Genomic DNA, 27,140 nt, shown 5'->3' on the forward strand with positions numbered 1-27,140 from the left:
TTGAGAAGCACAAGGACTGGATTGTATTGCAATGAAGCGGACATTTCCATTTGTAAATCTCTTTGGGAACTCTGGATGACTGCACGTGATTCTGGTGAATGGCTTCTGCCTGTTTCGCTGCATAATATGAAATGTTTTATGTTACTCCCGTATAACTTTATACGCTCTCCTCCTACGCATAAAGTCCCCACAACCAATGTCATAAGCCCGGTTTGAGCATACGCTAATGGTATCCACCTAGCATAGGAATTTGAATTCCGCTATGCAGCATCACGCAACGTGACGTCGGGTTCGACAAGCTTTTTAACTCACGCGTGGTCGGGAGAAGCTTTTTATTTAAAGTGCAAATCTGCCATTTCTACTCCCTTTTGTTCTTGCATTTTTCGTGGTAGATGTCCCCTGCAGAAAGTCGTTGCATCAGACGGAGAAATCACTAACGTTACAATGTCGCACTTACAATACTTTTCATACCCCGGCGTGGGCGAACGGAATAGAAAAATGTTCAAGTACTCACAAGCCGTTCGAGTCGATAATCGCATCGAGTGCTCTGGCCAAGGTAAGCCGTTACGTTCGTTTACTCTTTCGAATAGAAATGGCTCACACCATGTAGGAGGTTGGAACCCAGAAACTGGAGAATTTTACAAGGAGATCAACCAGCAGATTGACCAAGCTTTTAAGAATGTCGACATTGCGTTGAAGCATGCTGGTGGAAAAGGATGGGGACAGGTCTATCGGGTCAACTCGTATCATGTTCCTATCAACAACGAAGCCATAGAGGCCATGGTACGAAACTTCAAGATATGGGTGCCCGATCATGAGCCAATCTGGACCTGTGTCGGAGTGCCCAGGTTAGGTGAGGACGACATGAGAGTCGAGATCGAGGTAGTAGCACACGATCCAAAGGAGTGAGCTCTTCCAAAGTCATTGGACTTGCACTTTGTGAGTTTTTCAACTCTCCATAGAACAAATCATGTGTCATACTGTTGGGATGACGAGTCAGAAAGGCTCAGCAATGCTACACTTTTGATGTGAATTACAAATAGTCGCTAGTTATTGTTGCATTTCGTCAATAGCAACAGTGTTACTCGTCGGGTCAAGCATCGTTACACACTCCTTCAAAGGTTGCATGGCTGCCGACTATGCTAACGGCAGCTTCATAGAAAAGATGGTAACATCAACATGAGTAGATGGCATGAAAACTAGCTTCTAGTATTATAGTCTTGGTGGCAGCGACAAAGCCATAGTCAGCAAGAAAGCAAAGGTCTGGATGGCCATGATTAGCTTGGCCATCTTAACTATCATGCGTACCATAGGGGGAAAATCAGTGGCTACACAATGATTGTTTTGCACACAATGATTGTGCTCCAACACAATGATTGTTTGCCCACAATGATTGTGTAATGAGGCAATTGTTGCAATACTGCACAACCATTGTGTAGAAAACAATTATTGTTTTAAAACCACTATTCCCCGCTACGGTATGCATGTGTAGGACTTGAAAGAGTTCGAGCTCGTGGCATAAAGCCAGAAGTGCTGTTGTTTGGATAATCGTTTGCGCGTCGCTTGCCAGCCGTTGGGGTAGGATTATGAACATGTATCTGTGCCTGGATGTGTGGTTTTGCTTTGCCGTGTTTCATGGCCGACATGCTTAATCTTGGGGTTGCATGGAGATATTTGTCCTAGGCTAGAGTGGTAGAAGACAGGCGAATATCGAGACTGTGGTGTTATTGGCATCATTGGTTGCACTTTTTTCCCGTTTCAGACGTCTCGATGGCCTTACCATCGGTCGGTTGAGCTGCAGCATATAACACTTGGCATTACAACCCCAGACAAGCGCTCAAATATTTTTGGCAAACAATGTGTTCGACCGTTCCATGTTTGGATGCCAAGAGCCCTTTAGTCCGAATGGGAAAGTGGGATTTACTCCGACAGTCGATGTTATGATGCATAAGGCAAAAGAGTACCGAAGCCATTGCCGGATCTTAGAGTTGCTTCTCTGAGTGCGACGATTATACGAGTTCAAGGGTGAAAGTGGTGAGTAACTCGGCTGATCAGCAAATCAAAATTGACGCTCGGAAGAATCCCTTATGTCAAGCTCCGACGGCTAATATTAAACATGGCTCAGCACCTTGCTAGCTATAACATCCTCCAATCAACACGCAGCAAGGCATTATGTAAATGCCGACCTTGGATACCGATTGGCCTTGTACCACGTAGACTCAAGTGTGCAAAAAATGGAGCTCTTCGAATATAAGAAAGTGTCATGGCACCAGATGTCGTAGTTTATGAATTGGATTACAACATTCACAGTACTGGACCAGACCACTCAACCATCAACAACATCAATCACAATGCACTTCAGCCCTCTCCATCTCCTTGCCATCGTGACGGCAGCCGCAGCCGACCACACAATGGGCTTCATTGGCTGCTCCATGGCGGAAAACGTTGCGCAAGGCTACGTCGCCGACGGCGGAAAGCGAATGTGGCCCAACTACGGCACCAGCGGACAGGTGGTACAGTCTTGGACCGACGTCAACTCTGCCTCGTGGAAGCTCTATGACCAACAAGTCGCGAAATACGGAAAGCCCGACACGGTCTGGGTGCAGATTTGCATCTTTGCGCAGCAGGGCGCCACGGCCGACGAGGTCAAGAAGATGATTGCCAATGCGCGCACACACTCCAACGCCGATGCTGCCATTTATCTCACCGGTCAGCCCCTCTACGAGCAGGGATACAATTGCTTCTTGGCTGGAGACGGCGGTGCCAATATGACCGATACTCTGGCCAAGACTGTTGCTGCAGACACCTCACTCGTCAATGTCACTTATCCCGGCTCATTCCTTCTGCATCCGAGCGAGGTCCAGGACGGATGTCATGCTAATACTGCTGGACAAAAGTCGTTGGGTCAGCAGGCACTCGCCTTTTGGGGCTGATCATCGTGGGGCAATCAGTAATCCACCAACAGCACGCATGTATATCGTATTCGAGGTGGAACGAGAATGTCCAAAAGGCTATACACGTTGGGAAGTTATCAGTAAATTGGAACAAATTGTAGCACGATGCAAACATGGATGGTGAACCACGTACGTGATCAGAATTTCTGGTGATTTGTGCCTTTCTTAGCGGGACCAAACATCACCTGCTACTCCAAAATGCCATGCTATAAGCTCGTAAGATAAGCCCGTTTGCTCTATAGACAGGAACTTTTAGCATTATGGTTAGGACACGGTGAAAAGGCATCCAGTAACAATTGTAGCATACCTGATTTAGCTAACCAATAAATGCTTCCCACAAAGGAGACATATAATCATAGCCATGAGAGATTATGGTTTGTGTTAATCCAGATTCCAGGAGATGGCTGGCTCGTTAAATCGGCCTGTAGAAATAGCTGCCAATGAAAGGCGAGTTGTAGGGGTATAGAGCCCCGCGCAAAGCGTACCTAGTATTCAATGAGTTAGTGGCCCGGAAAACCCCATGCATTTGTTTACACTATGGAGCGGCAGTGGAATAGAGGCGTGCTAGAAGCAGTATGAATCCACTTGATCGCATGTATGGTTCCGACAGTCTGGGTAAACTTTCGATCACCTTATCAGTTCCTGCGTTGAGCGGAGGGTGGTGTGCTGATCTCCCACTGTTGTGCATGTCACTGTTGTACGAGTCTGAGCACAGAATAGGGCATAAAAAGTATGCCTATAGACGCATATGAAAGAGGCTGGGCTGGTCAGAAGATTCCGTGAGTCTCTTTCTGCCCTTTTTTGGGCATGTATAATTCCGGGAGACATTTCTTCTTGTCGGGAATCGCACAATCTTCAGTTGCCATCAAATTGGTGGTTGGTAAAAAGAGTAGTATTGGTAACACGGGTCTCGGCTATCGCCGCCAACCCCACACTCGCAGAGATAGACCAGGAAGATTGAAGTCATACCGCTGACATATCCTGGGTTCTAGAAATCATGTTGGCTTGGCTTGATACTGAAAAGGCGAAAGTGATAAAGGACCAGGTATAAATAAGATGACAGGTGCCCAAGTAACCCATCAATCGCGCGCCTGACGGATACCTCATATTTAGCTTTATCAACTAATTGTCGCGAGTCCTCACAATGTTCGGCAGAGCCTACACATCCCTGCTAGCCTTGGCCAGCGTTATCCAAGCAGTGCCAGTATGAAATCTATCTGACAATATCTAGCAAGACTCTAAGCTAATCTGCAGCCTAGTTCTCTAGTCGACTACACAAGAACACGGCCCTGGTACTCATTGATGTACAGAATGATTTCATCACCGGCTCGCTGAACAACTCTCGCGCCCCAGCTATTTTGCCAAAGATCTATCAACTGTTGGACGATCATGAGTGGCCATTCATTGCAGCATCACAGGGTAGGGCCTCACGGCATGTTCAATTGGTCTAAAGCTGATGATGATCCACGACAGATTGGCATCCCATCGACCATGTCTCTTTCGCGTCAGCGCATCCCGGCAAGGAGTCTGGCGATTCAGTCAACATCACGTTCCTAGACACTCCTACCAAGATTGAGACGCAAGGTCTGTACGCAAACCATTGCGTTCCCGAAACCTAGGGTGCCGAGATCGAGACGGGCGTTCAAACGCGTCTGCACTACCTCGAAGGCTTCCGCACGCCCGTCAATTACATCAAAAAGGCCCAAAACCACTCGGTTGATTCGTGCTCGGCCTTTGCCGATAACCAGTACCACCAATTCACGACATTGGACTCGGAGCTCTCTTTGCATAGCATCGAGACCCTTGTCATTACAGGCCTGATTACCAATGCCTGCGTTCGGGGTACCTCGATTGACGGCATCAAACTGGGATACGAAGTGATTCTGATTGAAGACGCGACCGAGACGACGTCAGACGAAGCCAAAGCCACTGCGATAACGGAACTCGAAGGGTGGGGTATGTCGATTATCATGACCCCTGTCATATCGTGAAGTACTGAAGCTAATGATAAGCAGGTGTTCAAGTCATGAACCTGACAGATTGGGAGGCAGCATATCCCACGTCTTCCAAGGCGAGAAGACTTCTTGAATTATAAAAACACTTTGGCACAGTGAAGAGTATGAATTCATAATGAGAAAGAATAAACGCTGAATCTTGTAAACCTGGAATAAAAATATCCAAGTGAATCCATATGCCACTGCTCACCGCGCTAATTGGTGGGGTCGCTTTCCGTCCCCAACATGAAGCAGTTTAAGAGTACATATATACGGATATCCTTTTGTATCAGCCTGTCTGTAGGTACACAGGCAAAGCTGTTGTTATATTTATAGGCAGCGCCCTATAATTCTCATGAGCGATACCTCACCGAATGGTACAGGACTTGATGACGTTCTGCACCAGGCCATCTTTGCGGCAGAATTCGTCCGAAAAGGCCTTCATGTCGTTCGCCGAAAGAGCCCTACGGGCATCTGCTGCGTCCTTGAACGCACCCCGGGGGGGCTTGCCGCCTTTGAGTCCAGCAGCCCCTATGAGCATGCCCAGGATGGCAAAAGGTGCCGAATCTGGGTTCTTCACAATGTCCACGATACTGATGGCAGCATTTCCGGCCTCGCCAATAATGAGCGCGGCACTAGCAATACGCGCGGCGCCACCGAGAGCTGTCACGGCTTGGCCAGCAAAAGGGATGACGGCGAAGACAATGGTCAAGATGTTGAGCACCAACTCGCGCGTATGAGTCTCCTTCATTTCCTCGCCAATCTCCTTGATGTCCTTGATGCTCTTGGATGCGTCAGCAACATATGTCAGTGATTTCTCTCTTTAGGATTCATAAAAGCTTAAGTTAGAGAAGAGTGATACAGATAAGCTATTAGACACAGCTGTTTCCGAGTCATAGCCAAAAAGACATGCAGAAACGGGAAAAATGGTAGCGGCTACTTACCTGCATCATGAATATGGGCATACTGAAGGACGTCACAATGTCGGCATCCTCTGCATCAAAAGTGTCGCTTCATTGCCCCATAGGTGCCCGCAGCTATGGCGACAAGTTCCTCAGTCGATGGGATAGCCTCGTCCACTATCTCTTTGGGGTTGTCAATCTCGATTTTCCTTTTGTCCTCGATGCGCCGAGGCCAGTTACGGCGCACGTAGTAGTTCTGAGCACATGTTGCCTGGCCTGGGCAGGGCGGCAGTCCAGGACATGGTGGGCATGGGTCAACCAGGGCGTGTTCGTCGACCCAATCTAGCCACTCCTTCTTGATACCTGTGGATGCTAGCAGCGCCGCATAATAGCCCTCTTCATCCCGCTTCGTGAACTCGACGACACGAGGGCCTGGGTTGGGCCCCGGCGCCCACGTTGGGTTGGCCTCGAAGATTACGACGGCTCATTATCAATCGGCAGGGGGCCCTCGATTTACCAACGGGTTACCTACAGGGCCAAGCAATGCCGAGTCGACCGAGATGCGTACCAACGCCAAGCAGCTAACGGTCAATAAAATCAACTCAGAACGGCTAATTTCACGAAAATAGCAGGATTTGAGTGTTTGCAGTTGCGCAACCGAGACTGAAATGGACGTGGTGGGTCTGTCGGAACATAACGAGTTGAATATCAGTATGCTTATTTTTAGGCTTATTACCTAGCAGGGTGGCGCACCCCGTTGGTCGGACCTCGAAAGTTATTCTTCTTCCTTTTCTCCATTCACACGCGCACAAGGGAACGCGCCGACTCCAGATCTTTCAATCCCACAAACGTCACATGAGATGGCAGGCGGTAATCGTCCAACCGAGGCCGAGTGCTTTGCCGCTATCCGCGGGGAGAAGGTGCCCCGAGATGTCAGCAATCCCCTGGCGCTGGCATCACTGATTCGGGGCATCCGGCTTCACTATGCCTTTGCGACTAGTGGCGCGGTGACCGAGTTGAGCATGGCGAGTGCCGCCATTGCACGCGCCCGTAATGCGCGGCTCATCATGAGTGATGAGCTACCCGATGCCATGGCACCAGACAACCAGCCCTACTGCATATGGTACCCTGATTTTGCCTCGGAACAAACGTATCGCGTGCTTGTGCAGCGATATCCCCAGATGCGATACCAAGTCGGCCGCGCGTGTGCTGCGGCAGGCTACCATGTTCTGTATCGAGAACTAGACTTATTGCCCGATGTCAGCATTGCAGAAGAAGCGCGGGAGGGAGAAACGGCTGGCGGGCGACTGATCTACGAATCCATCATGAGTAGTCCACGTCGATACGCCGTCATGGATGACTGCCTCCTGAGCATCGACATTAACACTCCGAGGTCGCCCGCATTCCTTAATGGGGATACCGAAGTACGTTGGCGTCTTGATACACGCGTGGCTTTCACTCCTGTTCTTGCAAACCACAAACCCTGCATCGAGGAGGACATGCATGTGCATACCGAAGACCAGCCCATCACGTCTCTGCATCTCAATCTGAGCGATGAAGAAGTCAAGCTGCTATATGAGCCCTTGCCACCGGATCTGCCCACCATGAAGAAAACCTTACTGACCCACATGGCGGCATTTGATGGAAACATTGATCGCTATGCCCGACTGGCGACGTCGGCAAGGACCATAAACATGACCGAGCTTGTATGCATCGTCCGCGGTATTTATCATCATACCATGTTCGCTCGATGGTGGGCCAGCCAGATCGCCGACGGTACACCGCGGGTCAAGGCCTTGCAGGACAGCGGCTGGACCTATCTGGCTCGGATTCGTGCGGCAATCTCTGCCCGTCGTATCATGTTGAATGACCCCCAAGAGTTCCGCGAAGATGGGTGGCCGGCCGGTGCGCCTCAGCCTTTCATGATCTGGTGGCCACTTCGACCTGACCACGACATGCTCGGTCTACTCGCCGACAAAGTCCCATCAATGAAGACGCAGGTCGCAGTGGCCGCCATTTATTGTGACTATGAAGGTCTTTACAAGCGGCTGCAACCGGATCCAAATTGGTATCTTTGGACTGCCGCAGCGAATTCTCGCAACACCTTCTATCGTCAAGATATAGAGAAGCGAGCAGAGGAACAGGGCATTGACCTGGATACTGGAAACACGCAGGATGAGGACGGATATTGTCTCGACTTCGACTTGGAGCCTACCAGATTATTTACTTATGACGGGCAAACGCAGGACCGTTTATTTATCAGATTAGGACCTTATGGCGATGGTCAAAGACCCGACACTTCAGATGCAGAGCTCAAGATCTGGGATGACTTTGGAATACTACGCTAATTGGAAATTGGTGAATACACACGAGATCAGTTTCTCGGTGTGATTGCTTGACTTGTAATGTTTCCTTCAGCATCCATCGATCACAACATATATCTGTCAAAGTGTAGAAATAAGTGGTGCGCTTCCTGACACATGTATATTTCTTTGACCATGCGACCATTATTGGATGTGAACAACTAAACTAATACAAAAATTATTATACCACACCCATCATACCTTTTCAAATATCTACCTGGCAAAAATAGACCGTTTTATATCCATGCTTGATTGTGAACCAACTCAGCATATTTGCTAGTGTGATAAATGCCAGACGCAATAATCTACTAATTGCAGATATATAACGAGGCTTGGCAGAAACATGGGTTACGCGCGATTGAAAGCTTGATGATGTATATAGCCCAACTGTTACGAAATCGAAGTGATGTTTATAGTTGCCTGTGTTGTTCCCCCCCCCCCCCCCCCCCCCCCCTTTTTTTTTTCCAAGCAGCAACCAAGTCAGGGTATTGGGCCTGAAGGCTTATTGCTTAAATATGGAATGGAAGATAAGAGTTCCAAATGATTGACAAAACGAGTGGATTTATTTGCAAATGAACGTAGGATTCTAGATGAATGCATGATGTTTGAGATATGAGGGGGGGTCTAAGACGCCGACACGAGGCCAGGGTACAACCTCAGATCAACAGCCTTGTCAATCGTTATAGCCCTTTGATGAAATGACGTTTCGTACGTCGACGAGAAGCTTGCGCTTCAATTTGGAATGGCATCAAAAAGGTACCAAGCTGGGAAATTTAGGCACTACTGCGCACTTGTCACCACACCGGGATTATATCATACATTCACATCGTCGCAACGAGACACACGGACATGACAATGGTGCAAACATCTTTCCTGGAGAACCTACAAATCGATGTCTCCGTGACGTGGAAAAAAAAAAAAAACTGCGCCTAGCATTTCTATAACTGTCAAAAATACACACCCCTCTACAATCATGACCATCCTTAAATAGAATTCCCCCTAAATACCGCGGCGCTCGGCCTAGGCCTAATCTCGATTACGCCCGCCGGGGCTGCCCAGGCGATGCGCATTAACGCGCTCAAAATCAGCCGGGCGATGCCGCCGGACGCCGACGCTGAGCCCCGGCGAAAGTGCGACCATCGTCGCGGAGCTGCGGAAGCCCATCGTGCCCGGCAGCGCATAAACTGGTTCCGGGAAGGCAAAGGTCTGTTTGAAAAGGATATGAATGGCGGTCTGACCAGTTTTGACCAAAAAGGAGTTGCAGAGAGACGGGTAGAAATTGCAGGGTGTCGGCGCCGGTGTGGGTTCGTTGACTGGTAGCTAGGAGTATGACACTGCCCATATTTAAAGACATTCTGTTCGATTGACAGTTACCATGGCTGTCCACGTCGATGGCCCGCAATGTCTTGACGGTTAATCTTTGTCAACGGACGAAAGGCCCTTGTGGACCTCGTTGCCATGGCGACTAAAACGATTAGGCAGCTAGTCTTGGCATCGACTGGCTCTCAGCCGCAAACTGACGGCGAAGCCTTTATGGCAAGTGGAAGGACTAAATGATGTAAGGATATACCATCATCAACCAAGGGACGGACCTGTGTTAAATGCGCAAGTGGCAATCCATCAATATGCGCGAAGTTGTAAGCGAACGAGATTTGCGCTCCTGTACGTTATGGGCTTTACGCCAATATAACGGTAAGCTGTAGATCTTCGCTGACTTGCAATCACTCTGCGTAAAGATCCATCTTTCGGTTGGGGGATGTGTAAGTCACCTCGAAGACAGATGGTTGGGTTTTGAAATTTACCAAATCGTCTAGGGCAGCCGAATTGGGTCAGCTTTCTGGTATGTCAGTATTTCATGTTTCCGATGAGTACCTACTGATCGACTAATGGATGTACGTAGGGAGATGATTGCAAAAGAGCATGGATTCGTCGAGAATGGGCCGTCCAAAGGCACAGAAGACGCTGAGCATCAAAATCTCGAAGTCTATTTCCACGAGGTGACAAGACTCCAATTCCTCGATCTCTTGGGCGTACTTTGCAGAAGTTGATACAGTTACAAGCCTTACCATGGTATTCACACGCCTCGAGCCATATTTGTCGACCTGGAGCCGAGTATGATCGACGAAGTCCGCTCAGGAGGATATGGCAAGTCCTTCCGACCCGACAACTTCATCTCTGGCGAATATGGTGGCGGAGGCAATTGGGCTCAAGGGCATTATGGGAGGGGCGCTGAGCTGACTGAAAACGTCCTCGATGCAGTGCGCCGGGAGGCAGAGAGTTGCGATTGCCTCCAAGGCTTCCAAATCTGCCATTCTATAGGGGGTGGTACAGGTGCGGGCTTGGGGACACTCCTTCTCGCCAAGTTGAAAGACGAATTTCCCGATCGCATTATGTCCACCTTCTCCGTGCTGCCATCACCAAAGGTCGCCGAGACTTTGGTGGAGACGTACAGCGCGGTCTTGTCGATTCATCACCTCACTGAATACAGTGATCAGAGTTTTTGCTTTGACAATGGCAAGTTGCACGATACATGCACTCGGAATCTAAACATGCCCCAACCAACATACGACGCTTACAATCGTTTGATCTCGACCGCCATGTCGGGTATATCGGCCTCCCTTAGGTTTCCCGGCCAGCTGAATTCGGATCTTTGCAAAACGCACATGAACTTGGTCTCGTTTCCACGAATGCACTTTCTTACTGTAGGACAAGCACCTCTGTCTGAAATAGAATCCGACGTGCGAGAGACGCAGAGCCTCACTGCCGAGCGCTTGGCAAAGGAGGTTTTCGATTCTAAGAACCTCATGACCGCCGGCGATTTCAGTGACGGGCGGCACTTGGCATGCTCTACAATGTTGTAAGCACCTATGGATCAACACTCTAGTCTCTCCTTTCTCTGTTATTTGTCATTAGTCACTAACCATTGCTTGACCCCAAGTCGCGGTCGGCTTTCCATGGAAGACATCGAGGACCAGATCCGCAATATGCAAAACCGAAATTCGGAAAGTTTCAAGCGAGGAATTCCACACAACTTCCAAACGTCATATTGCTCGGTGGCACAGTCGAGTATGGAACTATCTAGCACATTGATTAGCAACTCAACGTCTATCCAAAGCACCTTCGAGCGCCTCGGCGACGACTTCACCACAATGTTTCGTCGAAAGGCTTACATGCGCTCGTACACCATGGGAGACCTGGCCATAGATGAGATGGACTTTACAGAGGCCCATTCCAATATACTGGACCTTGTCTCTGAGTGTCAAGAGTGCCATGCACCTGTAGAGCATAAATGAGATTGAGATAGAACTGACCGACATCGTCAGGCACCTAGAAAATGGAACTTGGTTCTAAACTTGAGCGCCTTTAGCTATTTTATTAAAATACGTCATTAGTTACTGCTTGTCGTCCATACTAATTTCTCACGGCTAACTCCATCCCTTAGTGTCTTAAATGCGTTAATAGCTTTATCGAAAACTTTATCGCTTCTAGTTACACGGTACCTATGGGTACGAATTCGGCGGTCTCAGGATAAATCTGCCTGGCGAAAATGGACCGTTCTCGTTATAGCCTGTAACACAGAAACCTGTAGCTTTTGAATTACGCTACTGGTGGGACAGCCTTCCGTCCTTATAACAGTTATTTAAGATTATCAGCTTAACTCGCTTAAGGACCAAGCTCGAAGTGAAATCGAAAACCTCGGAAAATATTTACCCGCAACTATTCTTTTTTTTTGGGCTGTTTTGAATAAAGCATACTGACAGTTTGTGATACAGTTATACGAGCATGTATTGTAGGTTTGAGGGAGTCACAATAATGAAGTAAGCTGACACCGTTAAGAGGTATGGGTTTGGGTATGGTTACAAGTTGTGTTGTATCTGTCTAAGTTCTATTCAAAGTGGGATCATACCGTCCCATTTATACATTCATACGTTGAGAAGATTTGTCATCTTCCCTGGAGCATATGGACCAGGTCCGGAAGCTCCCTGTTCTCATCAAGGCCTTCCCCATGCTCCCTGTACATGGTCTCAAAAGGCACCTTCGTTATCTAACTGACTGCCACAAAAAAGCCACGGCAGGCAACATTACTGAGGAATAGGTAAAAACATACATCATCGCTTTCCAAACTCCATTAAATCAGCCTTGCAACTCTGTCGATTGAAATTATCCGGCCAACCGTGGCGCTTGTAGATATCAAACACTTCCTATACCGACAGCAATCAGCAGATGCGGTGCACTTGAATAAAGGCCACAGGGTTTAGGGGAATAAAGTAGTCATGACTTACTTGAGCCTTGCTGCTTATAGGTCCCACGGTATCATCGCCACCATCCTCTTCATCGTGTTCTATCCATGGAAGACTAGGGGAGGGTGCGTCAATACTCGGTCTGCCGGCGTCGTCGATGAGAGTATTGACCTCGTCATCGGACAGATTGAAGTTATCTGCCTCGTCATCACCGCCCCCCGAATCGCTGTCTGAATCGTCCTCGTCATACTCGTACTCGTCGTCGGACTCCAGGATGGAAGCCTCGGCGTCCGATTGAGGCAGCGCCCTGTGCCACCACAGTGCCGAGAATGGGCTCTTGGAACTTGGCACGGGCAGCCATACCAGCTTGGCCCATCGCCGCCGCCAAAGATCAAAGAAGGCAGCGGCCGGCATGGTGGGGTACGCCATCCACTTGTCTTGCTTGGGGAGATCCTCGTATTCCGCGTATGGGATCATTAAATAGTCCTCGAGCATCGACCACTCAGTAATGCTATCTAACCACAGATCAGCATTGTAGTACGTGGGGCGCAACCAGAGATGATGCAGTCAGCTCACTCGTTTCCGTGTCAAGCAGCAGATCCGTGCCATCTCGACCCGCGTGGGCAGTGAGCCAAATACAATGTGGCGGCGTCGGCTGACGCTCTTCCATATCTTCGCCGTACACCCCACCGCTGGAGTAATCTATCGCCAGTGTGGTGGGCGAGAGCATCCACCGACGCCCAGCCTGGGATGGCTGACGCAGATAGGGTAAGTGGCGGAGCAGCTCGATTACATGGTCTGATCTACCCCGGGCGCGGAGTATCTCTGCGTTCACACCTGGCCAGCCGTCTGGTGGTGGTTCAAGGATCGCATCCGCGTCTATGTAGGGCGGCTTAGTGGCCGCCTGATAGAATTGGCGAACAGCCTGAGCCAGCGCTGTCGTGTGGGCATCGCGTGGCATGGTTAAAGTGATTGCAAGTCGTCGAAACCAGTACTGCGGTGCGAGTCTGCCTGAAGGAGAGATGGCGTAGTGCTTCACTTAGAGGAGTTGTCTTCCATCGGGCCATGCATTATATATATGGTTGGCGGCAGGTTTAATGCCTTCTGGTAGATTCTATGCCGCTGCGAGCAGTTGTTGAATTGTGTTTTCTTCAACGCGCTGGAAACGTAAGCCTGACTCTATGCCAGATTCGGCTCAGGTAAAGAATTCTATCGTTAATTGACTCAAAAGGATGTGTATTAAAAATGATACACTTTCCGCGTTGAAAGGGATAATGTAACGGTTGCCATACCAACATGAAATCATGTATGGGCGCAGGATTAGTCCGGAGTTGGCGACTGTGCCGCTTTACAACATGTCGGATGCAGGGGGCCATTTGCCATTCTTATATCCCACACACGAAAGCACTTGGAACGGCTTCTCATCTCGTGGGGCACGGAGGCGGCTAAAATACTAAAAAAACTTAGGTATTGCTTGTGCTCGCGCAGTCAACCACCCCTGAGAAAGTCGACGCGCGCCAAGATGGAACGTCTGCCGGACGAGATCTGGCTCGAGATCGTCGCCGGTCTCGGGGATTCGCATCACGCGCTCGCCGCGTTTGCCCGCGTCTGCCGCAAGGGATACGACCTGGCGAAGCCGCCGCTGTATGAGCGACTGCCGCCGCCGGGCGCCGGCTCGCGCATCTCGCAGTTTCTGGTCCGGACGCTGTGCGAGAATGAGACTATTGCGGATCTCGTCCGCCGCGGCGAGTTTGTAGAAGGTGTGAATTACGATTTCGAGGATTCTGAGGTCCTGCCCGTGGTCCAGGCTAGCGCCAGGCTCCCGGACGACTTTAAGAGCGCCCTCATCAACGGGGGGTTCGACTTGGGCGAGGGTGTATATCCCGATTGGCACGCTCTCTTCGTGGCGCTGCTCCCCAACCTAGAGGAGCTGGCGATCGAGGTACGGCAGATGCAATATTTCGCTCAATCAAGCACATAATTCTCTCCAAGTCAGGGCTCTGCTGACACATCCGTGACTGGCAGATCCCATATGATGCAGCGGCGCTCAAAAAGGCGTTGGGCGTGAACCGTCTCCCCAGACTCCGGAAACTGAGCGTTTTCCACGCTGACACCGAGGGGGCGGCTGACCTGTGGTACTTGATGCCCGAGCTGTTCCAGGTCGGCGCTACCACGCTCGAGACCTTTGAGGGGCATGCCAATGACTGGTCCCTTGAGCTCAGCGGTGACCCGGCCAAGCCGCCTAACAGCACTGTCGTACACGAGACGCTGAGGTACCTCACCCTGCAACTGTCACTCTTTGACGCGGCCGGTCTCGCGCGCCTGCTTACCTCCTGCCCGCGGCTCGTGTCCCTGCGCCTCCACTGGGGTGACGCCTGCATTAGCGACTCTTTCGAACTAGATCTACCGGGGACGGGACAGACGATTCGCGAGTACGCACCCGCCGAGCTCGAGGTGCTCCTGCTCAATCCCGTGGACCACGCAAATTACGACACAGTGACGGAGGGTGTCGGCTCGTTGCGAAGTTTGAAGCGGCTTCGCGAGCTGCACTTATCCCACGACGTACTGGCTGGCGTGGTCAATGGGGCCGCGGACGGCCCGGGTAGTCCTCTTCATAGAGACGCCCTGGTGCGGCTGCTACCAGCTTCCCTCGAGGAGCTGTACCTGGAGATCCGCCACTCGCCACCGCCACAGCGTGTACTAGCAGCGCAGGTCCGGCATTTAGTGCGGGATCCTGAACAGTTTCCGAACCTGTGGCGGGTTGAGCTGGGTGTTCTCGACCCTACGGGATTTGACATGCGTGGATGGACTAACTATGGATGGACGGCGACGGTTATTGATCTAAAAAAGGATGGGAATTGGGATGCGAATTGGCTCGAAATGCGCACAGCTAACCGCATCCGTCTGGAGAGGATACGAAACTGATTGAAAGCCAGGGCTGTGAAGTGTGATTTGATAAGTTGACGCGTACAGAGATAGAAAGCCAGTCGTTGAACAGCATGCCAGAAGATAGATGCTCTCCAAGGGGATTGCCTCTCGGCCGGATGACTAGACGATACCAGCCCAAGCCATCACTATTTTCTGCCCAATCTTTACAAGTTCCCTTGCGCATAGGTTGTCCACGCCATGTCCACCAACAGTACGACTATGGGCCAGAGAGCTCACGGCTACTATCTGTAGGTTCAGGGCACTGGACATCGCGAAAGGATGCAAGGGTCACCAACCTTATTTGCTCCAATATTTCTCGGGGTGATTGAAGCCGGCCGAATTGGGACAGAAGAGGATGATCCCATGGTCCAAGGCAGACATCATTCCCGGCAGTATTGGTTTGAAAGCTGTTACATGGACATATATGGACGAGTGCCCGAACGAAAAACGGGAGCCACTGTTGAGGGATTTTTCCCCGGGAAAGTGGGCAAGCTATGGATGACGAGTATAGAGCTTCGTTAGGGTAACTTTCACGTGAAAACCCAAACTACAGTCAGTATTCGCGGTGGCTATCATTTTTCAGTTTTCTTTAATTTTTCGCCTTTCGCATAACAATATGCCGAGGCTAACTATATGCTGTGTAGCCGTTGCTTGAAAATCTGACAGAGGTGCCCAAAGACGAAACTAGGGAGACATTTTTCATCACAGGAAATTGGGTAATATACATCGTTGAAAACTCCCAATACTTGTCACCTGAAATACCAAGTACGTCTAGGTCAGATTCTAGAATTCCATAAGAGCACAGTAGTACTTTGGGGTTGGAGCTGACCTTGAGTAGCGTAGGAGCAGTAGAGACGAACAACCTCATCACTACTCGGTGCTTCATGACGGGAAAATACTCCTGACATAGGCGTATCTACAGAGAAAGATCAGTCTGTTTCAAGCCGATATTTTTGCTTACCTAGTCCCTAACAATATTCCGAAGAAATCACGTATTCTTTCTGGTACTCTTGAAGGGAATGACATAAGTCCTACTTCCACTCCGTATGGCTACACTATCTCAGAAATATTCTTGATTGGCCAATATCACCGAGGTCCAGGCCAGATTCTTCTGCAGGATATATGATATGTTCGCATACCAGTGCGCTGAAAAAAAAAACTACACCTTACGAGTCAGTGTCCCGAACATGGACGTATAGTGTTTTTATTTTTCGGACATTGATAAGGAGTCTCAGTATTCAATATAACGCAAAATGATATGCCGTGGAAAGAGATGCAGCGATGGTTCCATAGCCGACACCATTTGTGGGGCTCAAGATGTCTTCCAAGCCATCATGACGTGCATAGTATCGTGCTTAACGACGCAGAACCAGTCCGTCGAATGAAGCGCGGCACGTGTGACACAGCCACATAGAGTCGGTCGTGTAATGCTGGCAGCCGGCTGCATATCGTCGGCACTAGAAGTGGACAAGCAACTCGTATACTCCAGGCAATCTGTGTTAGAACAGAGCGATGAAAGCCACTGGCCTATACCCCACAACTGGTAGACGTGCTGAACTGATTGTGGCGAGTGGTGCCCACTCATTAGTTGTCATGAAGGAGCCCTTCAAACAAGGAGAAATAGTTAGAACGATGATCATATTCTCTGCATTGGAACTTGTGGCTTCACCGCCACGAACATTACAAGATCCGCGGGTGTTTCATGGCGGCACTGAATCTGAAAAGTGCTTCGATCGAGCGCGGGGGCCGGAAAAGGGGCCGCAGGGAGGCTTGTTTGAAAGGTGCCAGGCTGCCGGCTGCTCGGTCCAGATTATAAGCATGCTCGTTTCCGAAGCATGATTGGCTTGGCTTCATGCACCGACGTCATAAATGTGGTCTCTTTGAAACCGTCTCGTTGAATGGTGGTGCTAGATAACGCGTCAGTAGGAGCCGCCTTTTTCCAAGTCACGATAGTTACTTTATGGCTCGAGGCATAGGCAAAGACTAGACCGTATGGATATCCGCCATTCATCTAGGCGATGATGCACAGGTTGTCCTCTTCAAGATTAGGGGACTATCACTTGGTGATTGCCCTACGGAAAGTCCAGTTTGGATATGACTGGCTTCTCGGGCAGCGTGTATACATACCTACTATTCTATCAAATAGACTTCGGAGCTGTTTCAGGTTATGCAGCGAATATAATCAAAGATATCGTAGGACTGAAAAAGCAAGTGATTACGAATGTGCACAATAAAATAGAAACCAGTGACAATTTAATGTGCCGTCAGCTGCTCGCGTATCACGATTAAAACCTTTTGCACCGCGGCTTGATCCTTGGGCGTACACCAAGATAGCCCCGGCGCTCTATCATCTCGTCAATCTGCATCTAGCGTTACACCAGACTTGATGCCATTTGACATTTTGTCTTTTACAAAGGTGCATCCCACGCGGAATTTTGGTTCAGCGTGATAAGACCTTGACGTCGTGTGGGCACGTAGTGGAGGGGACAGTCTAGATCGCAGATCAACGGTTTTCGCCCGAGGGCTCCACATTCCCCAATCTCAGGGTGGTGCTGATCCTTGGAATAATCGCCGGCTCGCATCGTGATTGGCCCACTACTGGAGGACCCTGAGCCTGGGCATATTCCCGAAAACAGGTTTTCTGCTTAGCCACAACACCATCCACAGGACTGTCGTCTCGCTTACGGGCGAACCCCCGCCGGACCCTGAGACGAGGGCTCGCGGGAGGCATGATATCATCCAGCACAACGTCATAGCTTGTGGCTGACATATGGTCGATAGCTCCGAGCTGTCGAACATATAAGTCTCTACGGACAGCGCACAATTAATCGTAAAGTTTACTCAGTATCAAACAACTATCTACCTCTTCTACACACGAACAATCAAAGTCAAAGTCACTCGACTTGTCAACAAAGCTTCTCACTTCACATATCAAAACAAAAACTCTCCCACACTATCACAATGTCGAACAACGGAGGTCTCCTCGGCGGTCTGCTCGGTGGTGTCGACAATGTCCTCACCGGAGGTGAACAGGCCAAGGGCCAGGGCGGTCTCCTCGGAGGCGTCACCGGTGCCGTCGGCAGCACGACACAGGGCCTCGGTAACGGCCTGAACGCCACCACACAAGGCCTCGGCAACGCCGTGGGCAGCACCACGCAAGGCCTGGGCAGCGCCGTCGGCCAGACCACGCAAGGTCTCGGACAAACGGTCGGCGGTGTCGGCCAGCAGGTTGGCGGCGCCGTTGGAGGTGCCACTGGAGGCCAAGGCCAGGACAAGGGCTTCAAGAGCTACGGCATCTAAAATACTCTCAACAATTATGAGGAATATCATTGGGAATATAATCAAGACACGAATTGTATGATTTACGCATATTGGGAAACGGGTCGGGTTACGGAGGAACACAGGCAACTGCATAGCACATTTCAAGAATTAAAGTCAAAATTCACCTGCACAAATGAACTTCTGGTATTCATGTGACGCTTGGTCTGATGATCGGCCCAAACAGCATACAAGTCAAAATTATTTATACTATCATATTTTGGTATGGCCATATGCATGGAAGTATAACGTTTCAAAGCATGCCACGGTCATCTGCCGACAGTCTGAAGCCAAGGCAAACCTAGTATCCACATAAATTACACTCTAGTCCCGTCAACTTCCTATTTAGAAGTCACGTTAATGCATACCTGGGGGTAGCGTATGGCCGGCATAAACATGATTGGCCCATAAGTCAAAGAACCATTTCGAGCTCTTAGCAAACATGACACTGGAGCTCTGCTTTTCTAGGCTTGCTGGGCTATATCGTCCGCTTGAGTATTTACTTGGCCCAACAAGATGCGATACAACCTATGCATTGTGAAAAGTCCACTGCGAACAATTAAACTACCAATTCGTGTGTTCTATAAAATAACCCAACCATAACCCCATCATTTGCCCACTCTACTTCAGGCTCACTTTTGCACCGCCTTCCGGAAGTGGCGCACTGAATAGAGCAAAGGGTCGCACCCGCCGGTCCGTACCAGGATACGATGCAGGCCCGAGATTGATCTGGTTGACTGTAAAATACAGATTGCCGTCTGCAGCTACTGACATTGTGTCGACCCAATTGATTCGAGGGTCTCTCACGAATGGCACGGTCGTCCCGTTCTTGGGATTGAACAGATTGACAGCGTTGGCCTCGTTGTTTCCGACGTAGATGTAGCCATCTGCGACGCAATTAGTCTTTTTCTTCCCTGAGGACAAACAGAAAATCAAACGCAATCATTTAATGTTCCGGGCGCCTCTGAAAATCCCATTCCATTAATTGTCAGCTAGGGGAATACTTACTGCTGTCTGTCTCGAAACCGTCACTTGCACCTTTCTCGCCGTGGCTAGTGACCCCCTGCTGAGCGAGGAGCTCGCTCGTGGCGTCTCGCGCGCGGAGCAGCGAGGTTGCGCAACTGTACAGGAAGCGCCCGCCCAGCGGACCCCAGTAGAGCCGCTCGCCATCAGCAGCCAGCGCAATGCCATCGGATCCGAGTGGAAACGAAGTGATTGGGTTGCCGCCGAGTGTGTAGTAGATGGGCTGTCCCCAGATGAAGGGGAGAAATTGGTACTCGGACCGGACTGGTTTTGCGAGGTCGAGGTGCCGCCAGCTCTCGCCGGAGCCGAGATCGACTATGATGATGCCATTACGACCCTCGGAGCTGCTGTCCGTAATGTATGCCACGCCCTCTCCGGATTCGGTCAGCTCGGGTCGTAGGTCGAAGCGAACATCATTCAGATAGGTGTCGGGAAATGCCACCGTCTGTGGAAAGACAATGGTCTTGATCACTTGGTTTGTGCTCAAATCTACCCCTACTAGCTTTGGCCCTCCATAAGACGAGAAGACGAGGGTACCATCTGGTGTCAAGACACGCCCGGTATCCAGGATCCAGAGACGATCCGCTGGATCAATAACGACTGACTGAACACCAATGAGGTAATCCTGGTAGTTCGCTCCAGCTAATGACTCCTTGTTAGACGTGACAGAGTTGCAAGCATGGGCGAGAAGTCTTCACTAACTAGGGGGTGTTGTGGTATAATTGATGGCTCCTCCAGGCGGGTGGTTCATTTCCAGGGATGGGTACGCCGTCTCCTCAGTAAGCGAGGTGAGCTCGCCCACTGTGAAGACATCGTTTGAGCCATTGTACACATTTGTTGGATCGAGGCCTGCCAGGATGTTGTCAAACAATGTTCAGACCGGGGCAATGTCAATAGTGCGTGAGCGTACCTCCCGGAAAATTAGAGAATTTCCTCCCTGTGCTTGATACTGCGATGCCTGTTGGCCATTGACCGTAGTAGGCATGTTGAATCTCCAGCGCTGGGCCGTATACGCCAGGATCGCTAATGAAAGTGATATCCTGCGCCCATGCGACAACGGCGAAAGCGCCAATGACTATTGCAGTTAGCTGCATGACAGGTGAGACTATAGACTTGTTTGTTGTTGCAAACCGTGATCAAAAATAGCCAAGACAAGTATGCATTCCAACAAGACAATTGATTAGCAGCCTGGCCATCTTATACATGGCCCACCAATCGCATTGTCGTCCGTTGGTTGGCCTTATCGTACCATCTACACTTTCGTCCCATGGCAATTGACATTTTTCATGACGTCTTCTATTGGTGTATACGGTCTGTGCGGTCACGTAGTTGTGTTGCAATGCTTTTGGTCCCCGCATTCGTCGGCCTCTTGGCTTTCGTTATTTTGAGTTCTACATCCCCGGATAGCCGCATTAGGGCCTAGCTCGGCCAGCACTCCCAGCGGATCTGCCCGCCCTCCCCGCAGTACACCAACAGCATACCGGATGCCAGTGGATGGACTCTGGAGTATGATGGACGTCCGTCGGTTGAATATGACCGAGTTTGAACCGTGACTGCAGCATTTCAAATTCTCGTGATTCCAGGGGTACAGTTAGCAACAAAATAGTCAAACTGGGAGTGCTATGTCTTGAATACTCCATTGATATTGACGCAGCTGTCTATCGTACTAGACGCGTCCCTGACTAGGCCAGATGCCCATCTTCTTCCAGAATGCTCTTCCATCTAGAACCCGGCCGAGGAGGGCAGTATCCCGGGGCAAGGCGCGCACGCCTTCTTCCTCCATCAATTCACCAACCCAAGTCTGTAGCTGCTTCTGCTTTGAAACTTCAGCCTCGTCAATCTGGCTTGTGCCTAATTCGGCTTCCCGGAGCAGTTTCGATGCCCAATCCTGTACCAAATCCCACCAGTCGTACGTGTGAAGATCGCACAAAAGCCAGCGCTTCGCAGGCGTGAAGGTGTGGTGTATCGCAAGAATGGCACGAGCGACATCTTCGCCGTGGATCAGATGCAGCGCGCCCTTGGCCTTGAGGTCAGGCTTGGTCTTGACGATCCTGTCCACCCAGTTGCGAGGCTGGCGAGCGCCTCCGTAGAGGCCGGCCAAGTCCAATACGGCGCCATTGGCGACTTGCATCAATTCATCCTCGGCAATGGCGCGGGCATTGGCCGTGTCGTAGGGTGAGTTGTCATCCTGCCAACCGGCGCCCTTCCAGATGCTCGTTGCGCCAAGCTGAACGTATTGAGGTCTGCTGCCCTGGTGTGTCTTCTCGTAAAAGCTTGTCAAGTGCTTGGACTGCCCTGTTCCCTTGAGAGGAAACGTGATGACTACCGTGACGGCAGACGGCAACCGCTTAAACTGCCCCTCCTCGTTGGAGTCGGGATCGTACCTGAATGGTATGGTGCCATTGCGTCCATCCGTCGTGGTAGCAGCGTAGGAAATCTTCTTCCTGTCCAGAAGAGGAAGGAGAAAATCGCCTGTCCAACCTGCACCGAGGACCAAGAGATCCACGTGATCCGGCGTTGGTCTCAGCATTGCTTCTTCTTTGTCTTCCATATGACGTCTTTGGTGATGTTTTTGTTGTTTTCGCCGGAGTTCAAGGTGTAATTGTGGAGATTCTCTGTGCGACAATTGAGTTTTGGTGGCCCCGCCCCGCCCCCCAGGAGTTGCTTCAGCGTTCCTAGGTGCGCTCTTCAGCGGAGCCATCCACTGTCGCCGCTTGGCCAAGTTGCGTCTCGGAGAGCTAAATCCCAGCGCGAAAAATATCCATTCCAGTCGTTGATCTGGCCGTTTTCCATCACAAACTATCGCGTTGCGTTGAGAATTGTATCTGATGAATACATTTAGCAATATCGCAGCAAAGTGTTAGGAACCTTGCCAAATATTGGCAGATAAAGCGTCCGGGTCCTTTTCAGGGCCTTTCAGTACTAACTCGGAATGTACTCTGTAGTACGCAGCGCCCGCTTCGGCGTCATTCAGCCACATCTTGCAGATCGGATATGTGCAATGATCTACCTGCATACAAGCACCCAATCCAATGCATTGAACTCAATTTGCGAAGTTGTTCCAAAAGGCCCAGTCAATGTCTTCGAAATTGAGATCGAATAGACCATCTGCCTCATCTTCAAGGGAGAAGCTCTGAGGGGCGTCAGTCGCTACCGGTTCTTCATGTCTGCCCATATCTTGTGCGGCAGCTACTTCTGTTGATGTCGCCATGAATCTGGCTAGACGGTCCTCGAGATCTCGAACAAATTCAGGCTTTGGAGCGTCTCGATCGACAGTCCCCTTGGTCTTGCAAGACTTCCATGCTGCCACTGTCAACTCGGCTGCGTGGAGTCTTCTGCGGTCTTCTACGAACTCGAGAAGAGATGTGTTGGTTGTATAAAGGTCCGATAGCACCGTCCATACACGTTGACACTTTTCTGCGTCGGTCTCGTTCGAGGCTTCGATCAGCACAATCATGACTAGAGATGGTAAGTTTCAATCGAGAAAGGGTATTAGACATGCTCACATGCAGGCCATGGAAAGCCATTCGTAGTCAACCAACGAAACGCTCGGATATTCTGATGCGAGTGAAACGCAATGGAATATTCGATACATTGCGCTGATAACGCCAAAAGTGCACCGCGATCCTCTTGATTAACATGGCCCCCAGTCAATAAAATTCTCTGCCGAAAGACGCAGATGAGGGCTCGGGATGCAATTTGTAATATCGTGTGCAGAGGTTTAATTGGATCGCAATACTGAAGAAATTTCTTGTTCAACCCATCTTCTAGATGATCAATGAAAGTTTCCTTGGTCCGGATGGGTATTGACTGGTTTGTCGACCACGACAGCTCAAATCGGCCCTTGTCTGCGTGGTATCGGCGCTGCTCGTACAAGACATAGTAGGTGAACAAGCAGTATGCCATGCTGGTCAGGCCGACTCTTTCTTTGGGAAATGTCTCGCTTCCCGGGGTAAAGTCCTCATCCTCAATGTTGAGAGGCAACTTTGCATCCCATTCAATCATGAGAGTCGAGGGAGTTACTCCTAGCCTTATTGCTAAGATCAAGTCGAGGTACTGCAGCTGCCACCAAAGGCGCCTGCGCTCTTCCGTCTCCGGTGGAGAGAGGCCCAGAAGGGTACCATCTCGATGGACACCCAGCTTTTCGCCGTTGCGGATGGCGAGTCCCATCAAAGTCCACAGACTTTGCGTACTGAGACAATCCAGGCTTACAAACTGCAAGGAATGTTAATACCGTGGACGGTTGTAGGAATCATCGATCAATATGAACTCGTACCAAATAGATTGCCAGGGCTTTGAGAGCAACCACATTTTTAATACTCAGCAGGTTCGTCTTGGCAATTGCCTTCTCGCACATTACAACGCACTCGGTGACGATGAAGGTGCGTGGTTGCCCAAACCTTTCCCTGCATTCGGCGTCGGTCAGGCTAATAATACTGGCCAAGTGAATAGAAGAAACAAGTGATTTCTCAGCATCATCCAGGAGTAGTGTTGAGCTTGTTGATGTCATGGCTAACTCGAGACGCTCCAGGTCCCAATTGAACATGATCTTGATAAAGGGATGCACTCTTTGTTTGTAGATAGCAAACACCATTTGCCCCTTTTCTCTCAAGCAATTCGGTATAGAAACTTGAGATGCTGAGTAGGCACCTAGGATGCTTTCGAAGGCTGCCGGAGCAGACTTGAGGAGGAGCGGGTGAGTCGCCGCGACAGTGCGATGTCCGCTTTCACGATGTCCATGAACAAACCATGCACGTCTAAAATTTCAGCACATCCGTGGCACCGAGTTCCTATATGATTTACTCACGACTCAAGATAGTATTGTTGCCCATCCTGTTCCACTATAACAGGATCTTTGCTGTTTTTATCGGCTGGAGTAGCCGCTTCTTGGCTCTGATGAGGTGAAATGGCAACATGCGCTCCAGGCGAGATGGCCGTACTATCTGACAAACGGCTAACAAATGGTCTGGCGACATGTTCGGGCTTTCTGATGCCGTTGGTAGCAGGGGGCTCAGCATAGCTGCAGTGATCTTGCTTTCTTCGCTTGCAATTTGAGCACGGCTCTTCCTTGTCGCAGCGAACTTTGCGCTTAGCACACGGCTCACACGCTTGATTGCGCATTGTTAACTCGTTCCTGGTAGGAGGGTCGTCGCTTGACCGAGGACAGTCTGTGTAAAGGCGAGGGAGTTATCTAACCTAGAGTCTCGGACGACACTGCTTGGACCAAAGCTCGGTAGTGGGGCCGAGTTCTGTCTCGGGCCCGAGCTCGGAGTGGATCTCGGGCATCTGGCGAGCCAATCAGACGGCAGAAGTAGAGACAGGCAGGGGTCGCAACATTGTTGATTTTCAAGATCATGATGACATCGAAAGACAATATCAGGTCTTGAAAACAGTTATTTAATTGTTCTTGGCCTTTGCTTCAAAATGATTCTTTGTATTTCTCCTGGTTCATCAAGAGCCGCGAATTGCCCCTTTGTCGAAGCAATCTTGCAACTTACACCAGCATTTGTACCACACGTAGTTACACCACGAGCTTGAGGATGCAGACTCAGTCCACTGCAATGGACGAGTCTCAGAAAACAAAGACGCCTGACGCCGACCCTGTTGAAAAGCAAGATAATGACCAGTATCCGTCTCGCAAAGTCGTCTTACCCGCGATGGCCGCAATCTGGCTGGCCTTCTTTCTTGTAGCTCTAGTAAGGATTCTTCCCTTCTTCACTTGACCAAATCAAGCCTAATAATGCTCTCTAGGATCGCACCATCATTGGAACGGCCATCCCGACCATATCGGCAGACTTCAATAGTTTTGGGGACATAGCCTGGTACGAATCAGGGTTTCTCTTGCCTCTATGCGTCCTCCAGCTACCTTTTGGTCTTGTATACAAGTACTATTCCACGAAATGGGTGCTCATCTCACTTGTCGCCATCTTTGAAATTGGGTCCCTCGTCTGCGCAACAGCCCCCAACTCAAACGCACTCATAGTTGGCCGTGTCATTACCGGTATTGGAGGTGCTGGCATTTCCGCTGGTGCCTTTCTCTTGATCACCTTTCTTGTACCTTTGGCATCTCGGCCAAAGTATATTGGTGCTCTCGGCTCCGTATTCGGCATAACGTCTGCCATTGGTCCTATACTCGGCGGTTATCTGACTTCCATCACCTGGCGCTGGTGCTTTTGGATCAATATCCCCGTCGGTGTTGTCTCCTTGATCCTGCTCATCCTGTTGACGCCCAAAACGCCACCTACGATGAAACGAGCAGATACTTGGCTTGGTAAGGTCCAGCAGCTGGACCCTTTGGGATTCATCTTGGTTGCTCCAGCAGTAATCTGTTTGCTTTTCGCTTTGGAATGGGGCGGCGTCAGATTTCCCTGGTCCAACGGGCATATTATTGCTCTGTTTGTTGTGTTTGGTGTTCTTTTCTCGGCGTTCATTGCCTCACAAGTATGGCTCAAAGAAAAGGCAACTGTCCCACCGCGAATTGCTCTGAATCGGAGTATCCTTTCGGGGTGTTTTGCCTACGTCGGAACCGGATCGGTGCTTGTCATATACGCATTTTACTTGCCGATCTGGTTTCAGGTTATCCAAGGCAAATCATCCCAGGACTCGGGTGTCTCTTTGCTGCCACTTCTGCTGGGAATCGTCTGTGCGGTTATAGGCAGTGGTATTCTTACCAGCATCATCGGTTACTATACTGCCTTGATGATCACTGGAAGCGCTCTTCTTATTGTTGGGTCAGCTCTGATTACAACGTGGGTACCTGATACGATGACGGGCATCTGGATTGGCTTTCAGGTAAGCAGATACAAATCGCTTCTCAGGATTACGATTGACTAGGAACACAGATCATTGTTGGCGTGGGCATAGGCATAGGACTGCAGCAACCAAATGTTGCAGCCCAGACCGTCATGCCCCCAAATGACATGTCCATTGCGTTGTCATTGCTTAATTTCGTTAATTTCCTGGGCTCAACCATCTTCATTACAGTCTCACAGACTCTCCTCGAGACAAAGCTCGTAGAGAAGTTAGGCGGCATCATTCCTAATCTCGATGCCTCGAGTCTCGCAAATGGAGGAGCAACCTCTTTACGTGACATGGTTTCCAGTGACTTGCTTCCAGTTGTGCTGGATATTTACAACGAGTCAATGAGGTCAATCTGGTACTTGGCTCTGGGCCTGTCATGCTTGGGTCTTTTGGCTTCACTTGCAATGCCATGGAACAGTGTGAAATCAAAGAAAAATGAAGACACATAAACCGGGAAGTCGTCAGAAAAGGAGGCAACCTAGATCAGCGTTCATTTTATCATGTGGATATGGAACCAAATTTGCATTCCATGCTTTGGAATAATGCAAGCCTGTTTAGCATCGCATCGAACTCGCTTGGTCCTCGAAAATGGGCTTCGGATTCGATATCTTCTTGA

The 27,140-nt window shown here is 50.1% G+C and overlaps 13 protein-coding genes across 13 annotated transcripts; 8 read left to right on the plus strand and 5 right to left on the minus strand.

Annotated features, from left to right (window-relative positions):
- Positions 1-498: 498 nt before the first annotated feature.
- Positions 499-909, plus strand: PFICI_03244 (uncharacterized protein; the record flags this gene model as incomplete). Its single annotated transcript, XM_007831825.1, has 2 exons — positions 499-556; positions 611-909. The coding sequence occupies 2 exons, from the start codon at positions 499-501 to the stop codon at positions 907-909; spliced, it is 357 nt and encodes a 118-aa protein (XP_007830016.1).
- Positions 910-2,351: 1,442 nt separating this feature from the next.
- Positions 2,352-2,933, plus strand: PFICI_03245 (uncharacterized protein; the record flags this gene model as incomplete). Its single annotated transcript, XM_007831826.1, has 1 exon — positions 2,352-2,933. One exon carries the CDS (start codon positions 2,352-2,354, stop codon positions 2,931-2,933), a length of 582 nt encoding a protein of 193 aa, XP_007830017.1.
- Positions 2,934-4,098: 1,165 nt separating this feature from the next.
- PFICI_03246 (uncharacterized protein) lies at positions 4,099-5,049 on the plus strand (the record flags this gene model as incomplete). The annotated part of the gene is made up of 5 exons (XM_007831827.1): positions 4,099-4,158; positions 4,214-4,373; positions 4,428-4,538; positions 4,623-4,910; positions 4,970-5,049. 5 exons carry the CDS (start codon positions 4,099-4,101, stop codon positions 5,047-5,049), a joined length of 699 nt encoding a protein of 232 aa, XP_007830018.1.
- A 266-nt stretch (positions 5,050-5,315) lies between these two features.
- On the minus strand, positions 5,316-5,913 carry PFICI_03247 (uncharacterized protein; the record flags this gene model as incomplete). Its single annotated transcript, XM_007831828.1, has 2 exons — positions 5,316-5,732; positions 5,893-5,913. The coding sequence occupies 2 exons, from the start codon at positions 5,911-5,913 to the stop codon at positions 5,316-5,318; spliced, it is 438 nt and encodes a 145-aa protein (XP_007830019.1).
- Positions 5,914-6,710: 797 nt separating this feature from the next.
- On the plus strand, positions 6,711-8,198 carry PFICI_03248 (uncharacterized protein; the record flags this gene model as incomplete). The annotated part of the gene is made up of 1 exon (XM_007831829.1): positions 6,711-8,198. The coding sequence occupies one exon, from the start codon at positions 6,711-6,713 to the stop codon at positions 8,196-8,198; it is 1,488 nt and encodes a 495-aa protein (XP_007830020.1).
- A 1,640-nt stretch (positions 8,199-9,838) lies between these two features.
- On the plus strand, positions 9,839-11,506 carry PFICI_03249 (Tubulin beta chain; the record flags this gene model as incomplete). The annotated part of the gene is made up of 6 exons (XM_007831830.1): positions 9,839-9,850; positions 9,950-9,973; positions 10,028-10,053; positions 10,114-10,210; positions 10,274-11,070; positions 11,152-11,506. 6 exons carry the CDS (start codon positions 9,839-9,841, stop codon positions 11,504-11,506), a joined length of 1,311 nt encoding a protein of 436 aa, XP_007830021.1.
- Positions 11,507-12,430: 924 nt separating this feature from the next.
- Positions 12,431-13,415, minus strand: PFICI_03250 (uncharacterized protein; the record flags this gene model as incomplete). Its single annotated transcript, XM_007831831.1, has 2 exons — positions 12,431-12,969; positions 13,031-13,415. The coding sequence occupies 2 exons, from the start codon at positions 13,413-13,415 to the stop codon at positions 12,431-12,433; spliced, it is 924 nt and encodes a 307-aa protein (XP_007830022.1).
- Positions 13,416-13,976: 561 nt separating this feature from the next.
- On the plus strand, positions 13,977-15,379 carry PFICI_03251 (uncharacterized protein; the record flags this gene model as incomplete). Its single annotated transcript, XM_007831832.1, has 2 exons — positions 13,977-14,396; positions 14,480-15,379. 2 exons carry the CDS (start codon positions 13,977-13,979, stop codon positions 15,377-15,379), a joined length of 1,320 nt encoding a protein of 439 aa, XP_007830023.1.
- A 2,964-nt stretch (positions 15,380-18,343) lies between these two features.
- On the plus strand, positions 18,344-18,682 carry PFICI_03252 (uncharacterized protein; the record flags this gene model as incomplete). Its single annotated transcript, XM_007831833.1, has 1 exon — positions 18,344-18,682. The coding sequence occupies one exon, from the start codon at positions 18,344-18,346 to the stop codon at positions 18,680-18,682; it is 339 nt and encodes a 112-aa protein (XP_007830024.1).
- A 639-nt stretch (positions 18,683-19,321) lies between these two features.
- Positions 19,322-20,817, minus strand: PFICI_03253 (uncharacterized protein; the record flags this gene model as incomplete). Its single annotated transcript, XM_007831834.1, has 4 exons — positions 19,322-19,587; positions 19,709-20,365; positions 20,426-20,572; positions 20,634-20,817. 4 exons carry the CDS (start codon positions 20,815-20,817, stop codon positions 19,322-19,324), a joined length of 1,254 nt encoding a protein of 417 aa, XP_007830025.1.
- Positions 20,818-21,389: 572 nt separating this feature from the next.
- PFICI_03254 (uncharacterized protein) lies at positions 21,390-22,253 on the minus strand (the record flags this gene model as incomplete). Its single annotated transcript, XM_007831835.1, has 1 exon — positions 21,390-22,253. The coding sequence occupies one exon, from the start codon at positions 22,251-22,253 to the stop codon at positions 21,390-21,392; it is 864 nt and encodes a 287-aa protein (XP_007830026.1).
- A 513-nt stretch (positions 22,254-22,766) lies between these two features.
- PFICI_03255 (uncharacterized protein) lies at positions 22,767-24,844 on the minus strand (the record flags this gene model as incomplete). The annotated part of the gene is made up of 4 exons (XM_007831836.1): positions 22,767-23,182; positions 23,230-23,938; positions 24,000-24,480; positions 24,531-24,844. The coding sequence occupies 4 exons, from the start codon at positions 24,842-24,844 to the stop codon at positions 22,767-22,769; spliced, it is 1,920 nt and encodes a 639-aa protein (XP_007830027.1).
- Positions 24,845-25,284: 440 nt separating this feature from the next.
- PFICI_03256 (uncharacterized protein) lies at positions 25,285-26,973 on the plus strand (the record flags this gene model as incomplete). The annotated part of the gene is made up of 3 exons (XM_007831837.1): positions 25,285-25,419; positions 25,475-26,515; positions 26,566-26,973. The coding sequence occupies 3 exons, from the start codon at positions 25,285-25,287 to the stop codon at positions 26,971-26,973; spliced, it is 1,584 nt and encodes a 527-aa protein (XP_007830028.1).
- Positions 26,974-27,140: the final 167 nt, after the last annotated feature.

The sequence above is a fragment of the Pestalotiopsis fici genome (assembly GCF_000516985.1).
Source record: "Pestalotiopsis fici W106-1 unplaced genomic scaffold PFICI_Scf_2, whole genome shotgun sequence".
NCBI classification, from domain to species: Eukaryota; Fungi; Ascomycota; class Sordariomycetes; order Amphisphaeriales; family Sporocadaceae; genus Pestalotiopsis; species Pestalotiopsis fici.